Source organism: Miniopterus natalensis, chromosome 20, assembly GCF_054644295.1.
Source record: "Miniopterus natalensis isolate mMinNat1 chromosome 20, mMinNat1.hap1, whole genome shotgun sequence".
NCBI classification, from domain to species: domain Eukaryota; kingdom Metazoa; phylum Chordata; class Mammalia; order Chiroptera; family Miniopteridae; genus Miniopterus; species Miniopterus natalensis.
Genome location: NC_142100.1, coordinates 24,139,889 through 24,164,859, shown reverse-complemented (window position 1 = coordinate 24,164,859; position 24,971 = coordinate 24,139,889). Strand labels below are relative to the sequence as shown.

Sequence of the window (24,971 nt, the reverse complement as noted above, 5' to 3'; positions counted from 1 at the left end):
TTTCTTTTATCACAGGAAGCATAGCTGCCACTGTGGGAACATGAAGGCTCAGTCTGACTGCCCACAGAAGCAGGCACTTCAGTGCCATTCCTCCTGTCCAGAAGCTGCTCACCTGGGACCACGTAATCTGCCAGCTTTGCTAAGAGCAACGAGGCGATCTTGGATGCTGGGTCACTGGGATCCTCCTGCTCACTGTTGAGGGAGGGCACAGAGTAGCTCCATGGCGGGAGCTCCACGTTCCCACAGTCCTCCACACTCATCAGTGGGAGTGCTGCCCGGCACAACTGAAGGATGATGAGCACCAGCTTCGGGGATGGGCGCTGGTCAAGCAGCAGGGACAGGAGCTTGGACACACAAGCTGGCTGGCTGAGGATGGCTTTCCCTATGTGGCTCCTGGAAAAGATGGGAGAAACAGCACACCACGCTAGGAATGGTGGCCCGGAGAAATTCAGAAGCGGTCCCCAAGTGCGGTTAAACCAATGACGCCTCAGATTTCCTGAGGAAGACATGGATTTGTTTTTTGGGTTTTTTTGTGTGTTTTTTTTTAAATATATCTTTATTGATTTCAGAGAGAGGAAAGGAGAGGGATAGAGAAATAGAAACATCAATGATGAGTTATTGATCGGCTGCAGCCCACAACCTGGGCATGTGCCCTGACTGGGAATCGAACCCCGATCGCCTGGATCCTAGGTCGACGCTCAACTGCTGAGCCACGCCCGGCTGGGAGGGAAGACATGGATTTGAATTATGCTTTTATGATGGAGAATTAGGGTTTTATGTAATTATCTAATGGAAGCTCATAACTGACTAATAATACTTAAAAAGAAAGGTTTTTAAAATATTTTCTGATCCCCGATGTTTACTTAAACGAGATCCTGTAGTTTGGCATGACTCACAGAGCACCAAGACAGAAATGCAACCGAGAAGCCTCACTGCTTATCTGTTAGTCCTTCTTAAGGACCACCCTGAGACCAGAGGTGCCATGTAGCGCTGTGCAGGCCTCACCAGCCCAGGATTGGCCATAGGTGAAGCTGTCACATGTCATTAAGGAGAAAGCACCGAGTCCAGCAGAAGCCAAATGTCAGGCAGCCTGTGCGGGGGGCCTCGTGACTCACACGTGATGGTGCTAAACCTCCACAGAGATCTTCTTTTAAAGACACAGCATGGGAAAGTGAGTTAACAACAGGTCCTTGCTATAACAAGGGTAAGGATTTTGGTTACTGGCTGCAAATGCACAGACTTGAAAGGGTAGCAGATGTACCTGCAAAGTATTAATAAAGCAAATGATAACATATTATTTTATGGTCTATTTTTCAATGACTTTATTGTCTACTATTTTTCCTGAGGCAGGAGCATGTCAGAACAGCCTAGTAATTTCCGTGCTTCAAAAGACAAGGCCAACCAAAGGAGCCCCAATCATTCAAGAGGGAAGCTGCCTGCTCCCAGGGCTCCAGCGGGACCTGCCTTACCTCGAGAGATCATTGAGAAGACTGAGGACGTCCTGGAGAGCATCGTTCCCCGCAGCCTGGTTGCCACAGCACTCAGTCGCTCGGGCAAGATGGTTAGTGAGAAGGCTGGACACCTGACGGGCCAGACCTGAGTGCACGGCCTCTGTGGAGCCACCTTCAGAGTTAGAGAAAGAAAAGGCCTGGTGAAACCCCAAGAACGATGGCGAGCCTCCAGCTTGGAAAGTCCTCCCTCTCGGTCCCCCTGTGTTAAAGCCCTACTCCCTTGCCCATTTTCTCTTTAACTTGCTCAGTATTTCATTAGCCATCCAATTAGCATCTCCTCATTAGCTAATACCTGCACATAAAAAGGTAACAGAATATTGAAAAAGGATTCAATGTCAGGGAAAGACATTATTCTTAATTAAAACGAAATATAATTAATCCACACAAAACCATAAAATAGACTGTGATTGACAGGGAAGAATCACAATTTTACTGCAATGAAAACATTCATTTTTAATCCACACCCTACCTCTTCTTAAAAATAAGAGCTTTTTGGATCTTTCTTTTTTCACTGTAGTTCTAGAGTCTCCCCCCACTCCAGCACCCAAGCATCTCTTATAAAAGCCACAAAAATTTTGTGTCTTTTCCTGAACTTCTCTGATCTCTTGCATCCCTGGGCCTACATTGCTGTTTATCTGCTTGAAAGGCTTCATTACCCTGCAGGGAAACTGACAGGTCGCCGTCTTTGGTACGCGCTGCCTGATCCCTACACAGCTGGTCTGTAGGAAGCTCTGTGGTCCCACAGCACTTTGTATGCACCTGGATTATGGCATCGACTACCCTGTAACTACATGTTCACTGGTCTACTTCCCCCATTAGACCTCTTTTTTTTTTAATTGATTTTAGAGAGAGAGGAAGGGAGAGGGATCCTGCTCCTTACCTTCTTCTTTCTCCCACTCAACGCAGCGGTTGGCAAGCACCTGGAAGGCTGCCCAGGCCATGGTGGCTACCTTCTGCTTCTTGGTTTGTTTCTCACTGGAGCTGGACTCAGTCTGACTGCTCAGGCTACACAGTCGATCCATGAGCTGAACCAGGCCACTGCGCACCAGGCACTGCTCTTCACTCCTGGGCCAGGCAGAAAGAGTTGTTCAGAACAAACGTAACTGACCAGGCCTCAGGAGCCTCTCACTTAAGACTCAGGTTATCAAAGGACAGAAAAGATGTTGGTATAGTTCTTTGTCTACAACTTAGGACACTACCATGTATAACTGAACATAGATATATTTTTGTAGAAAGAGGATTTCCTTCATAAATAAGGAACTTCAAGTTCTGGTTTGTTCATACAGAACAGCAAAGTAAAAATTGAGGGTCTCAACTCAAGGTGGCTATAATAGAAAAAATTATGTATTTTACACAAGGGGACTCAAAGAATGGCTTCATGAGTGCTTGACACCTCCAAACTATTAACTGAGAGACTAAGAGGAAAGAGATGCACACATGCAAAATGTTTTTTTGCGAAAATTGTAAGTAATTTCCTAGGGACCTCTTTCTTTCCTTCAAACCTCTCCGTTCTGACAATGTAATATAATCTCTAACGGACACATCTGATCATGTAGGAGCTCAACAATAAGGAATTTACATAGTGACTTCAGGGGTCAGGAGGCAAGCTCATTTAATCAGAATGATATCACTGGATAATCAAAGTAAAAATACCCAATTTTTTAAATATAAAATTACTTTTATTTAATCAACTACACTGCGGTATAACTTACATACAATAAAAAGCATTTCCCTACTTACCTGGTATAAGGTATGGTGCACAAGAGCCCAATGCTATTTGCACACGCAATAGGGTAACGAGCACACAGAGACACGACAGAGGTCATGGTCTCGCCAAAGGCTTCCTGGACTTGCTCGACCATCCCACCACAGGTTAGTTCTTCAATTCTAAGAAAACAAAACCAAACTCAGGCTTCCTGAGCCATGTCAAGAACACTGATGGTGAACATGAGAGCAGGAGAGTTCTGAGAAACCCAAGTGTGTCTAACGAATCCAGAACTAACGGGATCTTGGAGATCACTATTTCCCAAACTGCAGGACCACAGGATTTCTAAGTGTGCCTCAAAGACAATGCCCCCACTCAAGAGAAATCTAAGGAATCCTAGGATAGGTAAAGTTAAGCAGGGCTCCCTACGAAAAACAACCTGGCCTCTCCTGATTGACAGAAATTTCTCAAGATATTCACATAAACTCCTGGTTAACACATTTTCCTCCAGCCACTGCCCTCTGTTTGTTGGCTAGAATTCCTCAGAGAGTTGCCAGGAGGCACAGAGAGCCTCCAGCAGTCCCAGCCCAAGACTTGGAGAGAAAGGCCTTTTCTATTTCTATTTGAAGGTCTTTGAAGCCCAGTAGGAAACTAGTCTAGAAAAATTCCTCACAAATAAGTTACAAAACCTTCTTCAAAATTAGTATCTACAATTATGTTTTTAGAAATTAATCCAGTAAATAAGCATAAAAGTATACAAAAATATGGGTATAAGGATGTTGACTAAAGCACTATTATTAATGCAAAAACAAACAAAACAGAAAAAAGAACAGGGGGGAGGAAAGGGGAGAGAGTAAAGAAAGAATGAACCAATGTGTCCATCAGCAGGGGATGCATTAAATAGTATAAAATACAGGCATCCATACAAAGGAGGTCCATGAGGTTCTTAAAAACTACAAAACAGATCTATATGTAGTGACATGAAAAGATAGAGATACCCAAGATATATGGAGCAAAACAACTCAGATTACAGTAAGGCATGTATAATATAATCTGAATTAAGTAAAAAACATCCTCCCACACACACTTACGTGTACAGAGACTTAAACAGCTATTGATGTATGTGTAGTTGATACAAGCTGTTAATAAAGTGGAATTTAGGAGGGAAAGGTGAGTAAAGAGACTTATTTTCTGTGATATATGCTCAATTTTTTACAAAATCTTGAACTACTTTTATTAAAATAAAAATATAATATTTTAGGGGAAAACATAAGCAAATACCACTGTCTATGATTTGGCCCCAAGAATAATCTTTGGGAGGGCTTTTGCCCATTGCAGACAGGACAGTATAAACCAAGAGAAACAACTGACCTGGGTCCTCCCTGAAGGACCATCGTCACTGGACCCACAAGATGCGTCACTCCCCCAACTCGCACAGCTGCGGTCAGCAGTTCTCGCATGTGGACCAGGGCCTGCTTGCGAGTGTTTCCTCGCCGCCACCTCGTCTGTGCAGCCAAAAGGAAGCTGCTGCTGGACACCTAAAATGCACAAGAAAGAATACACCTGACTCCTGCTAACTGTCGCAGGGCTGCAGTGCTTTTCAGTGCTATTTATCAGTAGTGGAAAAAACACGACATACAGCTTGGTCAGGGTTGGTGCCGATGAAAGCAAATAGCTGCCCCAGCAAGACACTGTAGGTAGGCTTGTCCCTGCTGTCCTCGATGGCCAATGACTGCAGGAGTGTGAAGGAGCTGCTTCGGTGGCTGGTCACATGGCGCCGCCTACAGAAAAGAAAACAGTTGTTGGCTGGAAAAACGAGACTCTCAGGGGGGGTGTTTTGATGAAGAGCATTCGATTGCTTGTGGGAATCCAACCTTGGCCATTAGCCATTTACCTCTGATTTGCTCTAGTAAATTCCAAATCTTCATTACCGATCATTTCCAGGTCAGAGGGAGCCGACATGCTACGAAGGAAAACAGGCTGCCGCACAGCATGAGATATCACCTTTGTTTCAGAAGCGGATTTACAGGCTGGAACAGAGAGGAAAAGGTTGACATAGCTGCCAGTCCATTTGTAAGGAGAGCAGCAGCACAGAACTACCAAACAGCAGAGTCAAAGTGTCCAGTATATACATTTTATTCCTCCTTCCATATTTATTAAATAACTGAGCTAGACTCTGAATTAGGTGCTGAGGATATAAAGATAAATAAGATACAGTTCCTCTCCTTTAAATATAATTAATAGTCTTAAATTAATCTACTAAGAACATTTCAGAAAGTACTATTTCTCTAAAACTTTGTTTTTAATAAATGTTTGGTAAAACACACATGCATAGCAGATTCAAAGTACTTAGTAAATACATTTTTAAAAAATGTAATTTGAATTAATCTCAAGAATCTTTTTTATCTGTTGCATGGCTGATGCTTAGCTGACTCACAAAACACCACTTGAACTTAATGAAAAGCATTTCTCGGCTGGAAAAAGTAAAAGGCAAAATAAAAGATGTTGAAATTTCCCTTTTCTTCCTTACTGGGAGTACACAGAGTGATTTTTTTTTTTTTAAAGTAGCTGATGCACATTTTGCGAAGACTACTGCGGAGAGCCTGTGCAAGGCTGGCTTTGAGCAGTACCCGGTGTCTCCGCAGGGGTCCCTGAGATGCTTCTGGTGAGGCCAGACTGGGCGGCGATGGTGACGTGCAGCAAGAGCTCGGCTCGGTTCATTAAGCTCTTCACTAGCGTCTTCGTTTTAGCCAGTGGGTGCGAGGGTTTCTGAATAAGAGAATTCACTTCTTGTAGGAACTTCTCCCTATAAAGAAAGGCTCATGTGCATTTAGTCGATCTCTAGTTTCCCAAAACCAAAGGTTTTTCATTACAAAAAACATGAGAAGACAGATGGGAAACTAAGCAAAAGTCATGTGATAAATACTGCTCACCTCCCCCTTTCCCTACCTGAGGGGAACAGTGTTATAAACTATGGTCAGTTTTAGTTCTTTGTGCCCAGTTTCAAAGGCCGTGGTGTTAACTTTTGAAGGTTAACATCAAAATTTCCAAATGACTTCTAAGTCTAAAATCTAGTGAATGCACAATATTTTTTAAATATCTGTTGAGACTAGATCTTCACATTTTTTGAGCACCAAGGGAATAAGTTAGCTTTACACAATTATGAACATCACTAACCTCAGTGATAGGACCATGTTTTCAAGATCATTTCCATCAAAGGAGACTTCCTTCATGGAACACAAAAGTTCTAGTTCTTTCATTTTGTTCTAAAGAAGGAAAAATGAAGAAAAGATGGCATGCAGGCTCTGCGAACACCAAGTTTCACTGTACATGTTAAAAAGAATAGAAAATTTCAGGGGGGGAAACACCACCTTTGGTCCATATTTCTATGCCAGAAGCACATTTGTAAGTTATTATTTGATATTTTAATGATTAAAAATGGTATTGGCCACTTTCTGGGGATCTCTACAGTGCTTGTTAACTCTGCCTTTGATTTATTTTTTTAAGGCTGAGAGCAAAATCTGATGATGGCGACAGCTTCTTTGTAACACTATTAATCAGTCAAAAAACAACTTCACAAGTAATTTATTACTTGTATTATTGGCATATTGGTCTAATAAATTTCAATTCACCCTTTTAAAGAAAGGCACATTTTCAGGTGTGGCACATCTTAGGCGTGGCAGGATTCGATCTCGCGCGGCACGAGCGCGCTTACCTCATTGAAATGGTAGTCGTAGAAGAAAGGCATGTTGCTCTCCAGTTTCCCCTGTGTGGCATCGTCTACCTCACTCTGCCATTTCTGTTCCAATTCTGCAACGCTCTGACACATTAAAATATAAAACAACGTGAAAATCGATGCAAAATAAAAACAAGTGCAATCTGTAAATTCCATAATTTTAGTCATAATTATTTTTAAAAATTCCGATCACTTTGTACCTTCGTGAAGTTTCCAGGAAAGAAATTATTCCCAGCAGTTATGAGAGAAATGTTGGTGTTTCAGGCTTTGCTTACCTGCAGCTGTCTCTCCATGGCATTGAGTTTCTTAAAGGTCTCGCCCATGATTTTACACAATAAATCATACTCCTCGGCATGTTCTTCTTGATACTGGAAATTCATTAGGGACTGCAGTGCATCAACCAAGTTCAAGTGCTTAATGACACACGATACCACCATCTCCTCCATCACATCCGGCTGAATTACTTCTCTGGTATTAAATGGGAAGTAGTCAGGTATATGCCACGCACTCAACTTACCAATAGTTTTTTTATAGGTCAAAGAACATCAGCTTTGATGTAAATATATTGAATATTCTCCAGACCTACTTTACGCCAATAAAGAGGCATGGCCATTACATGATGGCTTTCCTATCAAGTTGGCAATAATTAAATATATTTAACTAATGAAACTAACATTGATTGATAACACTGAAAATCAAAATTAAAGATACTTCACTTTCTATGATTTATACATTTTGAGCTATAGTCACATTAGAGCTGGATGAGGTTTCAGGCTTAAAAAAGACCTTAAGCACCATTTATCTGCCAATTAATCTTATGCAGTTTATGGCTGGTGGTATTTCATGTGTATGGATGTTGGGCTAAGAACAATGGTGCTTCTGTATTTTTTCATTTTAAATGTCATCTGTTCTTTAAATTTTTCTCTGAAATGGCTAATCTTGCCTCAGAAGGCAGAGCAGAGGCCTGCAAAATAGACTTCGCGTTAAGCAAGTATACCACGAAGACATCTGTAACTGCAAGGCTTCACGTTCTAGAATAAAGACCCCTTCCTGACCATCTCAATAGGCAGCAAAAACAAAGAAACACCTCTAGACTCTATGGAAACAAAAGGTGATGACTACCAGTAGAAGGTAAAGCCACCTGAGAAAAACCTAGAACTTGTCAAACTGTAGCATGCATCAGAATCATATGGAAAAGCTGTGAAAACCAGGATCACTGGGCCCCATCCTCAAAGGTTCTGATTCAGTAGGTGTGAAACAGGGCCCAAGAAGTAACAAGTTCCCAGGTGATGCTAACTGCTGACTGGAGGCCCACATTTTGAAACTTGCTGACCTGGAATACCACCAGGGGATACTCTCCAGAGTGCTTGGTTACCACTCATTAAGTAAACATAAAATTAAAGGTTCATTTGCTAGACTATAAGAAAATACCCCCTTCAACTGTTTCAACAACTTTTTCCATTGGGAAAAATGAAATGCTATTTAGCAACATACTTTATACTTGGTCTAAATTGAGGTCTAGCACGCCCAGAGATTTCCCTGAGCTTTATCATGATTCCTGGAGGTAGCCTGATCCGGGGCAGGTCAAAGTAGTGTCCAACTGGAGGCACAAGGACGTCAGAGGGGTAGGTGAATTCTCTGTCTTCCTCAATGGTCAGAGGCAATGGAGACGGGCTTGGAGTAAGAGCGGGGGAGATCACACCGTTGGCCTCGACCTGCCATTGGCACCTGAATAGAGAGAAAAGAGGTTCTTCACTCCCTCTTTTACCTGGAAAGCTACTTAAAGTTTGCAGATAAATATATGAAGGATCACATTATGTGAGCATATTATACGAAACCACATCTTTGGGAATCTACCTCCTTCTCAACATTTTATTATAAAAACTTTTAAATATATAGAAAAGTTGAAAGAATTACTTGGTTAACACCATATATCCACCTATCACCTAGGTTCTCAAATAAACATTTTGCCCTGTTTGCTTTGTCTCCCATCTACCTATCCTTTTGGTGATGCTTTAATTTAATTACACAATATTTGCTGGAGAAAAGTTTATGCAGCTCAAGGCTGCAATTTTAAATTTAGTAAAGTAAGGGCCAGAAGGCACTTTGGTGTAATTTTCATTTTACTTCTCAGACACGATGACACCCATGGGATTGTCAGGCAGTAGGCACAATCAGCTGGGAAACACTAAAAGCTGTTTTCCACATCAAGTCCTTTTTCCTTTGTGAGCAAAACTAGCCCAGTTTGAGCCTTTTGTTACCTCTGTAAAAGTTTGGACCGCAATAGCTCCTGACAGGCTTCTTCTTCTCTGGTAATTTCTGGTCCATTGTACAGGATTCTTAACATGGAACAAGCTAACACAGACAGACCTAAAGCCAGGTCTACCAGAAAGGGCAAGCCTCCTGACACATCCTCCGAAGACTCCTACAATGCAGAAAGGGGCAAACCACACTGGTCAGTGTACACGCGTAGCCCTTCCACCTGTGCTCACCACACTGCACTGTCCCCAACCACAGGGTCACAGAGCAGTAGGGAGTACACTGCTATGGGACACAGGGACAGCACCCAACACCAGCACCCAACACTCATAAGCAGATAGATGGTGGCACTGGAATGACCACAGAGCGAAGTCTCAACACAATTCTGGAGAGAGAACAGCCAATAAGACTCCACATTAGAAACAGCACAAACCGCACGCACGGTTCTCTGGGTAACTGCTTCTCTGTGGTGCCTGCCTGGGTATAAATCACTGCTTCGTTTTGTCACCTCCACCCTGTGCTTGAACCAAGACACTGTCAGTGATGACACCGAATTCATTCCATAAATATTCACTGAGTGCCCCTGTGTACCAGCCACTGTTCTAGGCTGAGGCACAGCAGAGAACAAAACAAAGCTACCTGCTCCGGCAGAGCTAACATTCCAGCAGAGGATCCACACCAGAGTCCCAGCTTGCTCAAACTTCAGCGATCCCCCAATCTAAGATAAGCTATACAAATTAGACAATTGAGGGCTAGTAAACTCCTATTGCTCCCTCTCCTTTTTTTCATGTGGGAAAATAATTTATTTACATAGATTCCAGGGGCGGGAGGATAACTGCTGTGCATTGCTGAAATGAGTAACTTAAATCTGTACACAGAGCATAACACAAATAATCAGAGACAGACCCAATCAAGCAAGAAGAGCCTCCGGGAATAGAATGAAAATAATCTGACCCTACTGCTCTTAAAACCTGGAGTCCAAGTGCTTAGTGGCTGAGCTTTCTCCGCCCTGTGGAAAGACACTGGAGGCAGATCACCTCTCCAGGCTTTGAAGACAGAGCCTGAAGCAATGGACTCTCTGTGCTGCGGAACTTATTTGAAGAAGAGATGGATGAAACAGTAGCTCATATTCTGCCCTGTTTCCAAGGCAAATATGAGGCATGTAACCAAGGCACAAAGGAGAAAGTACGTATGTACACAGCGGAGGTTAGAGTCCAGTACCTGAGCGCGAACTGTGCAAGCAAAGCCCCACATAGCTTTGTCAGGAGTGTTGTGTTCACGGCCACTTCTCATTTCAAAGGAGAAGGTGACTGTATCTCCTTCCACCTTAAATTTAAGGGGGGGAAATGCACTTTAAAAACAAGACACACAGTTTTCAAGAGAGCAATGAATTTCAGAGACTTACTTTCAAAAGGACCACAGTATTACTTCACTCCTTCCCTCACCTGCTTTTTAAATTCAAATTCCATTCCCTTTCATCTGGACACCAATCTTTCAGGTGTCTCTCCTGACCACGTGGCTTTTGGGACGAGGCATGTGTGAAGTGGATCACAATTGCCCAATAGCAGGGTCAGAGTAAAGGTTAATCAAATCTTAAGCATAATTTCAACAAATTCCTCAAATTTCTATTCTTTCTGTCCTCCCCCTCTCCACGCCACCGCCTTGCTTGTGCCAATAAGGAATGCGGGTGGCCATGTTGTGAAGAACAGAGAGACAGGGCCGGAAAAGCTTGCTCTGTACTGTGGAACCGACACCATGAATACGAAACGAGAGGCAGGAAAACAGAGAACAAGCTACAAGTGCTGCACTGATCTGGCTTCGGTGCATCCGGACCAGCCCCCAGAGGAGACTTGTTGTCTGTGGCTGAATTAGAGAGGGTACATGATGCCCGTGAGATGAAGGCTCCAGGAACAGACGTGGGAGAGGTTTTCACGTTTAGCAGGCATTTCGGTTCATATTCGTATTCTAGGTAGATATGCTGTATACCGAGGGCCCAGATTACAAAGCATGGCTCCACTCTCATCAGTCTGAGAATGGATGATTATTTTTGCTCCAAAGGCTCAGATTCATCTGAAAACACTGATTCCACATTTTTAAACGTCAGTGGCCCTGTGGTTCTAGGATGGCCATCACAGGGGTACCCAATCTTAGAGCAGTAAGCTGGAAGAACCAGCAGCCTGTTCAAGGGACAGGGAAGGCAATGCTGTGACGATCTCAGTCCATAAGGTAACTGTGGGACAGGTGCGGAGTGGACAGGGGTCTGATGCCCTGTTAGTGAAAGGAGGGCCATTCTGAATGCAGCAGTGACTTCACAGGCCTGGCAAGGTAGCCCCACCTCAACAAAAGCCTCCGTGGCAAATTTCTTTTGGAATTCTACTTAATATACTTGGGCCCATGAGAAATATAAGTTCATTTTTCTTTTCTAGGAAGCGAATGTGACTGGATACCATACCTTCACCAAGTCTTTCGGCCAACCAGTTCCTAAGACACTACGGCTGCCATATCCCAGTGTGTTGCCTCCATACTCAGCAACCTTCCTACTGTTTGTGTTGGGCCCCGCGTATATCACCAACTTCAAAACAGAAAATATACTGTTAGACTGTAAAAGAAAAACAAAAACAACATCTACAAATAAAAAGGCTGCAGAAAGCATTTGTTTAAAATACATTTATAACCAGGCACTGGTGTCATAATATAATTAATATTTCCTGATTTTTTTTAAAGATACAACTGAGACTAGTTTGAATGCAATCGACCATTGGTATTTATAAGGCAGCTACAGAATAACAACAAATGTTACCACAATTTAATTGAGTTGGAGACCTCACATTAAAATAGTTATACTCAGATAATATATACATATTTTTAAATAGCTCTTTTAATCTTAAATAACTACATATAATTCATTAATAAGAGGTACAGTTTACTCCTTAAATCCTCCCCAAAATTAATAAAGTGAACAAATACAGGTAAAAAGGTGGTTATATCTCATAAAACAACAAAATAAAAGCAAAGCAAAGCAAAACAAAACAAAACAAAAAACCCACCCCAAAACCTCAATGAGTGAGGATTTTAAAAAATGCAACAAACTGAAAATAAGCCATATATTCTTAGAATGATGCTTCATGGAATAAAAAGAAAATGACACACATTTGAGCCAGAAAGGGGGCTGCTGCTTCTTGGGTCAGTTTTCATATATCAATACTTTTCAATAAAGGCTCTTTATTTATATCCAATTAACTGACTCTCTACCAACTTTCTAACATGCAGGAGAACCATTCAGAGGTGACCTGGCATTCAGGTCCTCTCATAGGAAGAATGGGGCCCTGGTTCCTGTAACTTCTACCCATGCAGTGAGCAGTCCTGTGCTTCCACATATAACACTAGTGTCTCCTGCAGGTGGAGGTTACCATACATCAGAAGATGCAAATTACTGGCTTTTAATGGAGAAACAAAATGACACCTACTAAAATGGCAACCTCTTCCATTTCCATTTTAAATAGTCCTATCACTTGAATCTAGGACATGGGGCAGCAATGCCAGGAGCTATGAAGTGGTGCAGACTGATGCCAGGAGATATATTTTTTGAAAGGCCCACCAAAGACCATTTTCTAAATTCTCCTGCTTGCAGCTAAGGTGAGTTTGGGGGGCAAGTCTTAAACCCTTCCAGACACTAGCCTAAAGACAGTGGGGAAGAGGGTTCTATAATTTGCCCAGTAATGTGTTTTACCATCTCACAGTATATACAGTTAAGAAGTCCTCTATTTTTAACCTAAATATCTCCCCTGGTGGGATTTAAGCCCATTTGCCCTTACACAGTTCAGGGAAGAGAGATATAATAGACAGCTAACATCTACATAAAAACAGTCCTGTGTAAGTACAAAGCTCTCAGATAATCTCTCAGTTGTTCCTTTATGTTACATTTCACAATTTTATTCACCTTTCCCCATAAGTTCAACATAATGGTTTACAATGCCATAACTACAAGCAGAAGAAAACGCTTTGAGCCCCAAACACTTCTTTTTACTTATAATTTGGCTCAGCCACCAGGTTGGAAACTATACTTCCTCGAAATCTCTGTGGGCCCTGAGGTAACAGCAAAGAACAACTTAAACACAGACAGGTCCTAACACACCTGAAACCCTTCTCAAAGGCCACTTGTTCCCAAAAGATACATGACAAGTCCCAAGAATTAGGCAGTAAGACCTTCCTACACAAATGGACACACACATCTACAGGAATTAAAGCAGAGAGGGAAGACAGGAGGTAAGCAGCACAGAAAGGAAAATTTCCTTTGACTTGAATCTAAACTTTGAAAGCTCACAAAAGTCAACTTTCAACATGTCATTAACACACTGTTCTTAGACCGCGGAGGTCCTGGCCTTTTGACTCCCTCAATCGCTATGCTTCAAGGCATCATCTTAGGAAAGTTCTCCTAAGATACATCTGCAGACAGAAATAAGTCAAGAATGGAGACCAGCAGCAAAGAAAAATAAGAAGCATCTAAGAAATCAGCTAAGTAGAGGTGGAAAGAATTCTGAGGTGGCCGTTGCTTACTTTGTCATAGTCGTACTGTGAAGAGCATCTGCTATCAAATCTGAGGTACAGGCAGCGAGCTCCTGGGATGTGGACAGTCTCTTTAAATTTATAGTTGTCTCGGACAGGATGGACTGTCTCCACAGTCTTGCCAGCAGCCCATGGAGCAGGAATCTTTAGACCAGTGAGAAAGCCGGGCTCCTCCTTCTCTTCCAGCACCCTAAAACCAGACAGAGACCGTGATTGAGTTCAGCACCAAGGAACGAAAAAAGCAAACATAATACAGTGAAATATAAAGGTTAAGAAATGTCACTTTAGTTTTCTACAGCACACAGTATGACAACATTGTGGCTTCTGAAGGCTTGGTATCAGTGGAGATCCGAAACATTAAAAAAAAAAATTCCTGTATTTAAGGTTCTTTCTTTAATACAATATATTTGCATTTCCCCCCTTTTTTCAAGGTGGAAACCCAAATCACACCCAAGAGAGGAACTCGCCAACTCTCATTTAAAGTTACTCAGAAAAACAAAGATGCCGTAAACCTTTAAACTGGCTACTTTCCAAATCCCACAGGACCAGCATCCTATAAAGGTTCCTTCTGTAGACATCTGAATGTCGATTGTTGAAAACTCCATGAGCCTACGCAAGTACTTTTACTGTCATTTTTATTAAAGAAAAGTGCCTCCAAGCTTCTTATCTATCGTAACTGAACTTGAATTAATCTAAATTAAATACCATTTAAAATTCAATCTCTCAGTCACATTAGCTACACTGCAAGTACTGGATAACGGCAGGTGGCTGTCGCCAACAGTACTGGACAACAAAACAAAGATACACACTTTCACCTCTGCTCAAAGCTCAGCTGGAAAGCCTACTGCTCTGGAGAAACCCGGAGTCCTTCCGTTCCGACCAGGGTTTCTAAAGACAGCATCGGTGAGATGTGATTGGCATATAATAAACTGCACTATTAAAAGTGTGCGACTTGGTAAGTTTGAACCTGTGTGCACCCATAAAATCTCCTCCTCCTTCTTAGTAACCCGGGAGACCACCTCTCTGCTTCCTGTCACTAGAAGTCAGCTTAAATTTTCCAGAGTCTTCTATAAATAGAATCACACGTATGTACTTTTGGGGGGGGGACTGGTTTCTGTCACTCAGCATAAGTAATCTAAGAGTCACCCATGTTGTTGAATACAACCATAGTTCATTCCTCTTTATTGCTGAGTAGGATTTTATTGTATGCTTATAGCACTGTGTTTATCCCTCGCCTGTCAATGGACATTTGGGGTGTTTTGCGTTTGGGACTATTCTATTTAAAGCTGCTATGAGCTTCATATACAAGTCTTTGTCAGAATCTATGCTTTCTTTTCTCTAGAAGTGAAATAGCTGGGTCATAAGGTAGGTATATGCTTAACTTTTTAAGAAACTGTCAAACTGTTTGCCAAAGTCATGATGTTTTACATGCTCATCATCAGTATTTGACAATTTGTCAATTTTGAACAAACCTCTTGATCTGTAGGAAGTTTATCCTAACCTGCTCTTATAAGACTACAAAGCAATTCTGTAACTATGTGTAAAATGCTGTCCCTGAATTCTCTTTCTTCTTTCTGTTAGATGATCCTTGCTAAAAGTCACTGCTGTAAAAGGAGCACTAGGCTTTCACCAGAAGAAAACAAGGCAGGGGTTCCTGCGAGGAAGCAGCACCGCTCACCTCTCATCAGGGAACAGCCTGCCCTTCTGGTCTGATGCACCACATGGGGAACAGCCCACCTCGGCAAAACCTGGACACTGGGTTTTAAGCAGCAAAGCCGTCTGAAACACAAAACCATCATCATGTCTTAAAGTGCTTACGTCAGTTATCTGGACGGTACCGGAGCCAAATGTAGAATTCGCACTTAAATCATCTTTTGCAATCCTAGTCTGCCCTCTGTCACTAAGAAATGCTTTGCTACTTAGACCACTTAACATCATTTAATGCTCGGATGGAACATATCATTTATATTGGTTACCAATGGCCAGCAAGGATCAGGAGATGAAATTCCATGGTAGGATCTCGGCAGCACTGTAGGTTAGCATTTTTTTACAGCTGACCGGCAATTAATACTTGCTAAAAGACTGCAGTAAGTAATTATGTCAAACAAATAAAATGTTTTCCCTTAATGTTTCAGTTTACTGTTCACACATGATATTTTTCTTCATTTCGTTGTTATTTCCCTTGGCTTCTGAGACACGGTACATTTATTCTGCCTCAGCAAATGCACACGGCTTCAGCATGAAGCGGGCTGGCTGCAGAGCAGTTCAATTTGGCACATCAGGATCATACCTGACTGGTGTAGAGAACCAGCTGCACTAGCTGAGGCATCAGGGCATCGGCCATGGTCAGAGTCTGCAAATTTGGATGCATCAGGGAGGTCAGTAACACTGGAAGCAGGTGACCAAGCATGGTAGCCTTAGTAACTTGTTCCAGGCCTTTTAACCTACAAGAAGTTCAAGAAAAAACACTGGTGGCTTAAGCAGTTCCCCATCTGCGAAAAAGTAACTAAAATCATCTTTATCTGACAAATGCTCTTAAACTGCATTTCCTTGAACTAGTGAAGCACTTATAGCTAATAGCAATTCAATCCACAAATTTCCCATCTGCTACCACTGAGGGAGGGAACAGAAACCTCCTAATAAATTTCATCTTCAACTTATGATTTTGCAAAAAAAAAAAAAGGTTTACATGGTGAATTCATAGCACCTTTGAAGCACTTTATAAATGGGTCTCTAGGTAGGCAAATGGCTACTCTAGGTAGTTACCATCTGCAAAGTTTCCTTGGCTCTGGGCTGCCCTGAGTCTCTGACAGTGTCATCTTTTGCATAGCAGTTAACTGTCTGTATCACTAAATCAGTGCTTCCTCCCAAAGGTACTTATCATGAGGAACTAGGTGCACATGGTGCTAAGCTAGAGAATAATGAAGGTAGGAGACCCGAAGGTCAGAGACGATGCTGCCCCACAGCCTTGCTACCCCTAGTTGATGGCTACCCCTAGTTTAGCCCAGTCACACCTAAAGCACCATTAACGAGTTTGATTACACTTGGCTTTGAAACACTTGCTCTTTCAACCTATTCTCACAAGAATCCCTGTGTATTAACTGAACATTTGATGCTCTGTCCTGAAAGATTTTGCTTTCATAAGCAAGTTCTTCTTCCTGAAGGGCAGCAGGCCACAGCTGACAATCCATTTTCTCACCTCTGCTCGCGGTCGGGTATGTCACTGTTGATGAGGGCGGTTGTGACCTGCTGTAGCATTTCCAATACTTCATCACATCCCGTCAGGATCTGGGTGGCGAGAGCCAGAATACTGACCTTTAGCTCCTAGGTAGAAAATACCATAATGTTATTTTTAAGCTTAGTGATGAACATACACTCACGATGACCACATGGAATGACGTATTTTATGAAGCATTTCCAAATTAAATAATGAGGTGGCCAGAATAAGCCCAAAGCAGTAAGTTCCGCTAGGATGGCAAGTGGCAATTTGATTTGGGAGGCCGAGGTCGGGAGTGCTGACAGAAATACGCAGTGTTTCCCGGGGAGCACACGAGTCCCCAGGAGAAAGGCATTTCTCCCATCCCCTCCAGCACAAGAGAGCTCCCGGTGGCCAGCCCGGAGACTGTCCAGGTGGAAGATTGCCTGGGCGGTATGAGGACAGCTAAAGAGAAAAACAGAACAGTGAAAGGCGCATGCAGAGGCAGTGAACAAAACGACACACACAGCATTCTGCAGCACAAGTGACCTTTTACTTAACGCTTTAAACCATTACGCTCGAAAACAGGCAAGTTAAAAATTCAATTAAAGTAGCACACTATTGAACACTAAAAATGACAGAACGTTCATGGGAGTACGAATACTAAGTACTGAAAGAAACACTAGTTAAGATTATAGACATGTTTAGTTTACAATTATATTCTATTTAAAAAAAACTGAACCAAACTAACTCTTTAGGTGAAATCTGTGTTTTTTATTTTCCCCAGAAATACTAGACAATCCAGCCTATTCTGCCTTTACCAAGAGTATTTCTTTCCATAGGTTAATTTAAAATTTATAAAATGTAACCTTTCAAATAGAAAACACTGGTTTTCACTGATGGAATTTCCTGGGGTCTTTTTCTTCTTTTTGGGGGGCGGTATTATTAAGAGAAAGGGAATGCTGAACTGACCAGATGAGGTAAATCATCGTTAGCACCGTCATGACCACCTGAGCTGTCACCTGCTGACTGCACACCTGGCGGCAGCTCAGTGCCAGGCATCCCACATGCCTCGTCTCTAATGCTCACTGCAACCTTACAACAGAGATGTTATGGTCCCTTTTCACTGATTAGGAAACTAAGGCACAAGAAGGTAATAAACAGCATCCACAATTTCAGTGATTTATTCCCGAATTTCTGCCTATTTAAAAACTCATTATATAGTGAGATAAACTTATATATATGAACTAGCACGTGTATGATTTACATAGTATATATACACCAAGGAGTAAGAAAAGGGCAAACTGCAGTGAATTTTATCTTCAACTATGGCCTCCTTGGTTAATTTTTCAGTGTGTTTTGGTCAACATCTTAGGGAAGCCACCTTTCATCATTTATCTGATTCTCCCACAAAGGTGAGATTCTGAAGGACACAGCAAACACAGCTTTAACCACCTGTCAACACTGCAATAAACAATGCTGTAAAAATCGCTGGATTGCTACAAATTGCCATGTGGGAACAAATTACTGAGTTTACACAGAAGCTAACTTAAAAATAATTACTTAAAATGAAATGAACTATAGGATTAGAAATTACTCAATATAAAGATTGTGAGGAAATTATCTTTTAAAAGTTATTTGAATTAAGAGAATATAATAAACCAGCCAAAATGTCAAAGTTGTTTAAATTGTTATGCTCCTGGAATTATTTATATATTTCTATATAAATAAAACTCTCAGGTGCATATGAGATCACTTGTAAGAGCCATATTTTATAGTTCTTAAAAAAAGATAAAAATAAACAAAGGCATGAAAAGACTGACAGGAGCACATGGATGACTCATTATGAGAGTGTCACAAATATGGTAACCACTGTGCAATGACATAAAACTCTATGAAATGAGTGGCCTAATAATACCTCCCACAAAAATATAAGCCACATGGTGAATTCCGACATCATAATACATAGAGATTTAGCCAGTTAAGCTGTGCTTTACACCCTGGGTAGAAAGCATCGTTAGAATAAAGCTTGGTGTTTACCTGTACCTTCAATGTCTCTCCCTGCAAGGAGTTGTCACTGTCATCATTCTCATCAGGTTTAATCAAAATAGTGTTACTGAGAAGGTGGTTCTGAACTGCCATCAGATAGCGCAGGCAGGAGGATGCAGCCTTCAATACAAATAAGGGCATTTAATGATCTAGATCCTACTGAAAGAAGGGATCATGTGATCCTCATGTTTTTAAAGCAAAAGAGAAAGTACAGAAGACAAATTAAGTTAGTTTCTCAGGTGATTTATTTCCACTTGGCTTCTGATACAGAATCTGACACATTTACCATGACTTTCTGCATTCTGCTGCATAATTCTCACTAATCACTCAGATTCTTGAATCTTTGCCTCTTATTAATTGTCTTCCCCACCCTCCTTCCCCTCACATGTATCTCCATTAGAGAAGACTCTACCAAAACCCTTAAAAGAATCTTTGGTTCTTATTAGTCTCTTTAAAACACTGATGGTTTAGGAAACAATGTTAAATTTCAAATTAACAGGGGAAGCAATCCTCACCAATTTAAACAAAACAAAAACATCCAAATTCTGTCAAACAATTTATTGCAACAAGACATTTAAAGCAGGAGTCATCGTCATCTTTGGAGAAAGTATTTCAAGTGCATCTGTCTAGTTCTACATCTCTAGGACAAGCACAGTCATCCATGGACCTCCATAATTATGTCTACCCTGTAGAGCGTGTGTGTGCATGTGTATAAACACACACCTCAACAGAGTAAAATGAAAACAGAAACACTGGATTCAATTTTACTTTCATTACACACATTTTTACTGAGATCTGGTCAAGATGGCGGAGTAGGTGGACACTGCACTCACCTCTCCCTATGAAATCAAAATTACAACTAAATTATAGAACGATCAACCTGGATAAATACATTTTTACTTACAGGCACAGTTGAAAGGAGTTTTTGAAAATCATCTTTAGAGACAGTTTGGCACTTGGTGATTAAGATACAGGATTCACGTACAACAATCTTCAGAATGTAGTGTAAAAGTTCATCATTTAGTCTTTAAATGCAGGAAAAATGTAACAGTAAGATACTGATTGTTTAGTAATAAAAGGATACATTTTATACAACTGGTATAAGATGATACATAGTTAATTGGTTCTGGAAGCAAATCATCTTAGTAATGATGATAACAACTGGATATATTACCTAAATCAAACTTATAGAAACAAAATGGTACCCAAGCACCTAGTCCAAGTATTTTATAAACAACAAAGAAAACCAACACCTTTCTCCCCTCACCAGCTCCAGCTACACTTTCACCCTCACAAGCCAGCAATTCCGATGACGCCCCCCCATCAAGATTTCTTAAATAAGTTCCATCTGTTATTTCTGCTAAGTACCCTTTCCCCAGGCCCAAGTTACTTCACTGATAAAACTGAAACCTGCTAAACGGCAGCTGCTGGATTTCAATTGATCCACAGTTTAAACTTAACATACTGCCCGGCCAGGCGTGGCTCAGCAGTTGAGCATCGACCTAGGATCCAGGAGATGGCGGTTCGACCCCCAGTCAGATGCGTGCAGGAGGCAGACAGTCAGTAATGATTCTCTCATCATTGATGTTTCTATCTCACACTCTCTCTCCCTTCCTCTCTCTAAAATAAAGATACTTAAAAAATAAATAAAATAAATAAGCTTAACATACTAACTATGTAAGATATTACAGGAGACTGAAATGGATCACCCTTAAATGTAAATCAATTACTGAGAAAAACACAGAGGAGGAGGAAGCAGTGATGAAGACAACGGGTGTCACCTGTAATGATCGTCGTCCTCACTGCCAAATCGGTTGTTTTGAAGCTGCTCAGCTAAATTGGTTAGGATCACATCCCGAAGCTGGGCCAGGCCACTGTTTCTCTCTCCTAACACAGAACAAAGCTCCGTAAGTACCTCTGGTAATTACACTTAGAAAAGGGATGCTATTTTAAAAAGTTTGTCGATAATCTAGCACCCGGCACCTGTACCTACCTTACACAAACAACAGAAGCAAGAACACCTCACAATCAATCTGACTTTTTTAACTAGTGCATCCAGATTTCAGTGGAGTGACCCCGATATATCATAAAGTGTGATTTCTAACTCCTTGTATTAATGTTGCTTATAAACGCAGTGTCTCTGACATGGTGAATTTTGTTTAGTCAACTTAAAGTTGCACTTTAATGTGTAGAAAAATCTGGCTTAGAAATCCCCAAGAAGTCATTGTCTTTAATGTTCATTAAACATCTACATCAGGCACATTAGGCTAAGCAGTGGGGAGACGTTTATAGAGTTTGAATATATATAAAACATGGTTTCTGCTTCTGATGCGGTTGAAGTGTTGGCATATGTGCAGATATGTTTTAAAAATTAGTACTAATAGATATGAAGGAAAAAAATCTATTATCTTAATATCCAGTTGTCTCCTTACAGACAAAAAAAAGATGCCAGTGCAAGGGTAACCAAAGGGTAATTCTTACCTTCTGTTAAGACCAGCTTAAGTAGGTTATTGATTTCCATTTCACCTGGGTACAAGATATTTAAACCAGAGCTGAAATGACAGAAAGGCCAAAACTCTTTTAGACAACCGTTCTAGAAAACCCAAATTCTATGTACATTTTTATTTTTATTAAAGATGCCAGTTCGGTTACATATAACTCTGAGGGAAGTTTCATCACGAAAGGGGAGCTGAGCCTAAATTCACTGTTGTGACAGTCTGCTCGTGGTTTCCCTGTCCTCCTATCTGTGAGTTACCAAAATGATAACTTCTCTGAGGCCAGATGCAGAACCGGTTAAAGAGAACTGAGCTATAAAAAAATCAATGTAGTCAAGTCCACTATATGTGCAGTTTATGCCAAAAAAACATTTGAGAAGGGGACTTTCTAATTCGCAGCTTTTCCAAAAGGGCAGAAAGAACAGTACTGCAAATAGCACCAGAATTTTTACTTTTTCACGAGATTTAACATGCAATAAAGTACAGATATTTAAAGTGCATAATTTGGTCAGTTTTAACCTATGTATATACCCATGAAAGCATCACCACCATCAAGACAGTGAACATATCCATCATCCCCAGGAGTTGCCTCATGACACTAGATTTTAATTTTTGCCTTCATGGTTTCAACAGAAAGAGACCCAAAGCATAACCTATTGTGGAAGGAAAAAAACTACCCTCCCTCGCTCACCCCTGTCATGTGGTGCTTCTAGACCAAGCACTCCGTTCTCTCTTGGTCACTCAATTATACTTGGTCATAATAAGGCTGCATTCCCAAGTAAAAGCTCACTGCACTAAATATATATATTAAACGACAACAAAAAATGGTCCATAAATTATGAAGGTTAATGTTGTTGAGCATTTACTTTGTGTCAGGCCTTATCTTATTAAAATCTCACAAACCTATAAAGTGGGTGCTGTTTTTATGCCCATTTTATAGCTGAGGAAACTGAAGACTCGAGGTCATAGCTAGTAAATGGCAAAGACTAGAACCAAAGTCAAAGCCGGCTTCTTAACCACTTTGCCACACTCTCTCTCAAATGAGATACATATCTGCTTAAAGGGTTTTCTTGTCTTTTGTTTTTTTAAAATCCGATGAGGACGTGGGACCACAAGCCTCTGTGCAGCTGAGTTATCCTCTGTGCACGAGGTCCTGATGGACAGGGTGGGGTAAGACGTCTATGCTACTGGCTGCCAGGGAAGGTCACGGTGCAGCACAGGGGAAGCATTTTGAAGAGAGCACTATGAAAGTTATCTGATTACCTGATGGCGAGGCAGACTTCCTTCTGAATTTCAGGGCAAATTTGATCTCTTGGTGCCATCAACAGCTGCCAAAGAAGCAATCCCGATCGTCGAATGATGTCTCGATTCCTTTCAGTTTGTGGGCTGAAGAAAAATTTAAATACCACCTACAGAAACATAAAGGGCATATCTAAAAATGCTCATTCTCCTGGGGATAAAATTATGCCTCTGAAGAAAGTACACGTAGATATTCTTATGAATAGATTTTTTTTTTAAATACAATCTTTTTAAAAAATATATATTTTTATTGATTTCAGAGAGAGGAAGGGAGAAGGGGAGAGGGAGAGATAGAAACATCAATGATGAGAGAGTCATTGATGGGATGCCTCCTGCACGTCCCCGACTGGGGATCGAGCCCGCAACCCGGGCATGTGCCCTGACCGGGAATCGAACCGCCATCTCCTGGACCCTAGGTCAGTGCTCAGCCACTGAGCCACGCCAGGCCAGACCTTATGAATAGATTTTTAACCACAATCTCTTCTATTGTGTAATCGTCTAATTACAGTAAATACTTCACTTGTAGTAATGACAATGAACTACGCACAGCAACAGCCCAGTAACCACTGCGTGATGAGTGTCACGGTAACTAACTATAGGGTTAGGGTGCAGGAAGACGCAAAACAGGAAACTTACCAAATTTTCTTCTGGCAGAAATTAGCTGGCTGAAGCCAAGGTTTGCGTTTCTTTTTTCTCCATTATCTTATTTAACACTTACTTACCTGAAAGACCACAAGAATGCAGCGTATGATACAGGTGTCCCCGTTAACCATGGCCTTCTCCATAATGTCACAAATGCTGCTGAGATGGTGTGCTTCGATCGGATGCTGCTTGCCCAGGACACTTGTGATGGGCAGGTTTGGGTTGGTAGCGAGAAGATTGAGTTGGTGTATGCACATCGCACCAACATGGTGCAGTAACTGGTTTATAACCTCACTTGTGGTTATAGCCTCTTCTAGAAAACAAAAAGGAAACTCAGTGAGGAAAGACATCTCCAGGGGCAGTCCTCAAGGAGCAGTCTTTTGACTTGCAAAAGGTGCACACACACACATTAGGAGAGAGTATCTTGGCTGCAGTCTCTTCTGATATTGCTGGAGAACCCTTCTCCCTGCCACAGAGTCCTGGGGTGAAAACACCTGAGAATTTCAATTTTTTTAGAGCATAACTAGCTACCACCATGGAGCACTTTCTATGTGCTTGGCTATCAGCTCAGTGCTTTGCATGCATCATCTTATACAACATCATTATAAACTTAGGCTATCTTAGCCTGTTTTGTAGAGTAAATCAAGAGTCAGAGAGGTTAAATAACTCACCCTAGGTCACACAGCTACTGAGTGGTAAAGCTGGGATTTGAATTCAAGCCATCTCAGCTCAGAGCCCATTCCAGCAGTCAGTCTAGTAAAACCTCTCCATCTTCTATGGCTTCTCTATAGTAGAACCCACCACCCCTCGCTGGTCCAGAACTATCTCCTCCCACAACACCCCAACATTTTTATCTCATTTAGTCACCACAGCCTAAACAGCCATTAGTCCAACATTGTGAGTGATGACAAGCATCCTCTTATATAATAACAAATGCCTCAGGGATAGTTATAGGAATTCAGGGAATGGAAGTGAAAATTTAAATAGGCAAAGTACAAAAAAAAGATTGCTTTTTTCCCTTAAGACAGCTGAAATGAACTGGCTAAAAAGAACAGGAAAGCAGGAAATCTTGGAGAGGCAGGCCTGGGTAGGGGACCCTCACAGCTGCGAAACGATTGGGGGCGCTCAGAACTATTAGAAAAGGACTCAGGGAGACCCAAGGGAAGGCAAACTTGGCCAAAATGGAACTTTTTGGTTGCATGTTAATCCTAGGGCCCCTCTTGGCCTCACTAATTCTGTGTCTTTTGCATCCCTGATCTTACAAATGAATTCAGGTTCATGTTATTCGTCCTGACTGACAGTGTTGCTGGGCATGAGTTTTTTCCATGCTCTGCTCCAAATCAAGTCAGCCCCTCCAGCGACAAATATGCTGGTCTACACAATCTGCCCCAACCTGGTGGGATTGCTGCAATGACGGAGCTGGGTGGGAGACAGGAGCATCCCCAACTAAGAACAACACAGACTCCCACTGTTCCAACCCAACGTTCAGTGGTTTTATGAACACCCACTTCTC

At 41.6% G+C, this 24,971-nt stretch overlaps 1 protein-coding gene across 2 annotated transcripts in view; it reads right to left on the bottom strand.

Annotated features, from left to right (window-relative positions):
• HECTD4 (HECT domain E3 ubiquitin protein ligase 4) overlaps positions 1 to 24,971 on the bottom strand; it is a 122,380-nt gene that overhangs the window by 47,906 nt on the left and 49,503 nt on the right. The window contains exons 12-36 of one of the 2 annotated variants that reach the window (XM_087828682.1): positions 23,539 to 23,771; positions 22,781 to 22,926; positions 21,504 to 21,574; positions 20,804 to 20,909; positions 19,927 to 20,047; positions 19,020 to 19,142; positions 16,977 to 17,101; positions 16,068 to 16,221; positions 15,456 to 15,556; positions 13,769 to 13,967; positions 11,664 to 11,810; positions 10,433 to 10,537; positions 9,214 to 9,377; positions 8,447 to 8,680; positions 7,228 to 7,420; positions 6,932 to 7,036; positions 6,394 to 6,482; positions 5,847 to 6,022; positions 5,111 to 5,246; positions 4,856 to 4,997; positions 4,588 to 4,754; positions 3,252 to 3,398; positions 2,392 to 2,576; positions 1,470 to 1,623; positions 113 to 393 (exon numbers count right to left, since the gene is read on the bottom strand). In XM_087828682.1, coding sequence (XP_087684808.1) covers positions 113 to 393; positions 1,470 to 1,623; positions 2,392 to 2,576; positions 3,252 to 3,398; positions 4,588 to 4,754; positions 4,856 to 4,997; positions 5,111 to 5,246; positions 5,847 to 6,022; positions 6,394 to 6,482; positions 6,932 to 7,036; positions 7,228 to 7,420; positions 8,447 to 8,680; positions 9,214 to 9,377; positions 10,433 to 10,537; positions 11,664 to 11,810; positions 13,769 to 13,967; positions 15,456 to 15,556; positions 16,068 to 16,221; positions 16,977 to 17,101; positions 19,020 to 19,142; positions 19,927 to 20,047; positions 20,804 to 20,909; positions 21,504 to 21,574; positions 22,781 to 22,926; positions 23,539 to 23,771 — 3,804 coding nt within the window. The remainder of the gene's footprint in view (positions 1 to 112; positions 394 to 1,469; positions 1,624 to 2,391; positions 2,577 to 3,251; positions 3,399 to 4,587; positions 4,755 to 4,855; positions 4,998 to 5,110; positions 5,247 to 5,846; positions 6,023 to 6,393; positions 6,483 to 6,931; positions 7,037 to 7,227; positions 7,421 to 8,446; positions 8,681 to 9,213; positions 9,378 to 10,432; positions 10,538 to 11,663; positions 11,811 to 13,768; positions 13,968 to 15,455; positions 15,557 to 16,067; positions 16,222 to 16,976; positions 17,102 to 19,019; positions 19,143 to 19,926; positions 20,048 to 20,803; positions 20,910 to 21,503; positions 21,575 to 22,780; positions 22,927 to 23,538; positions 23,772 to 24,971) is intronic. The other variant, XM_087828683.1, reaches the window with a different exon arrangement.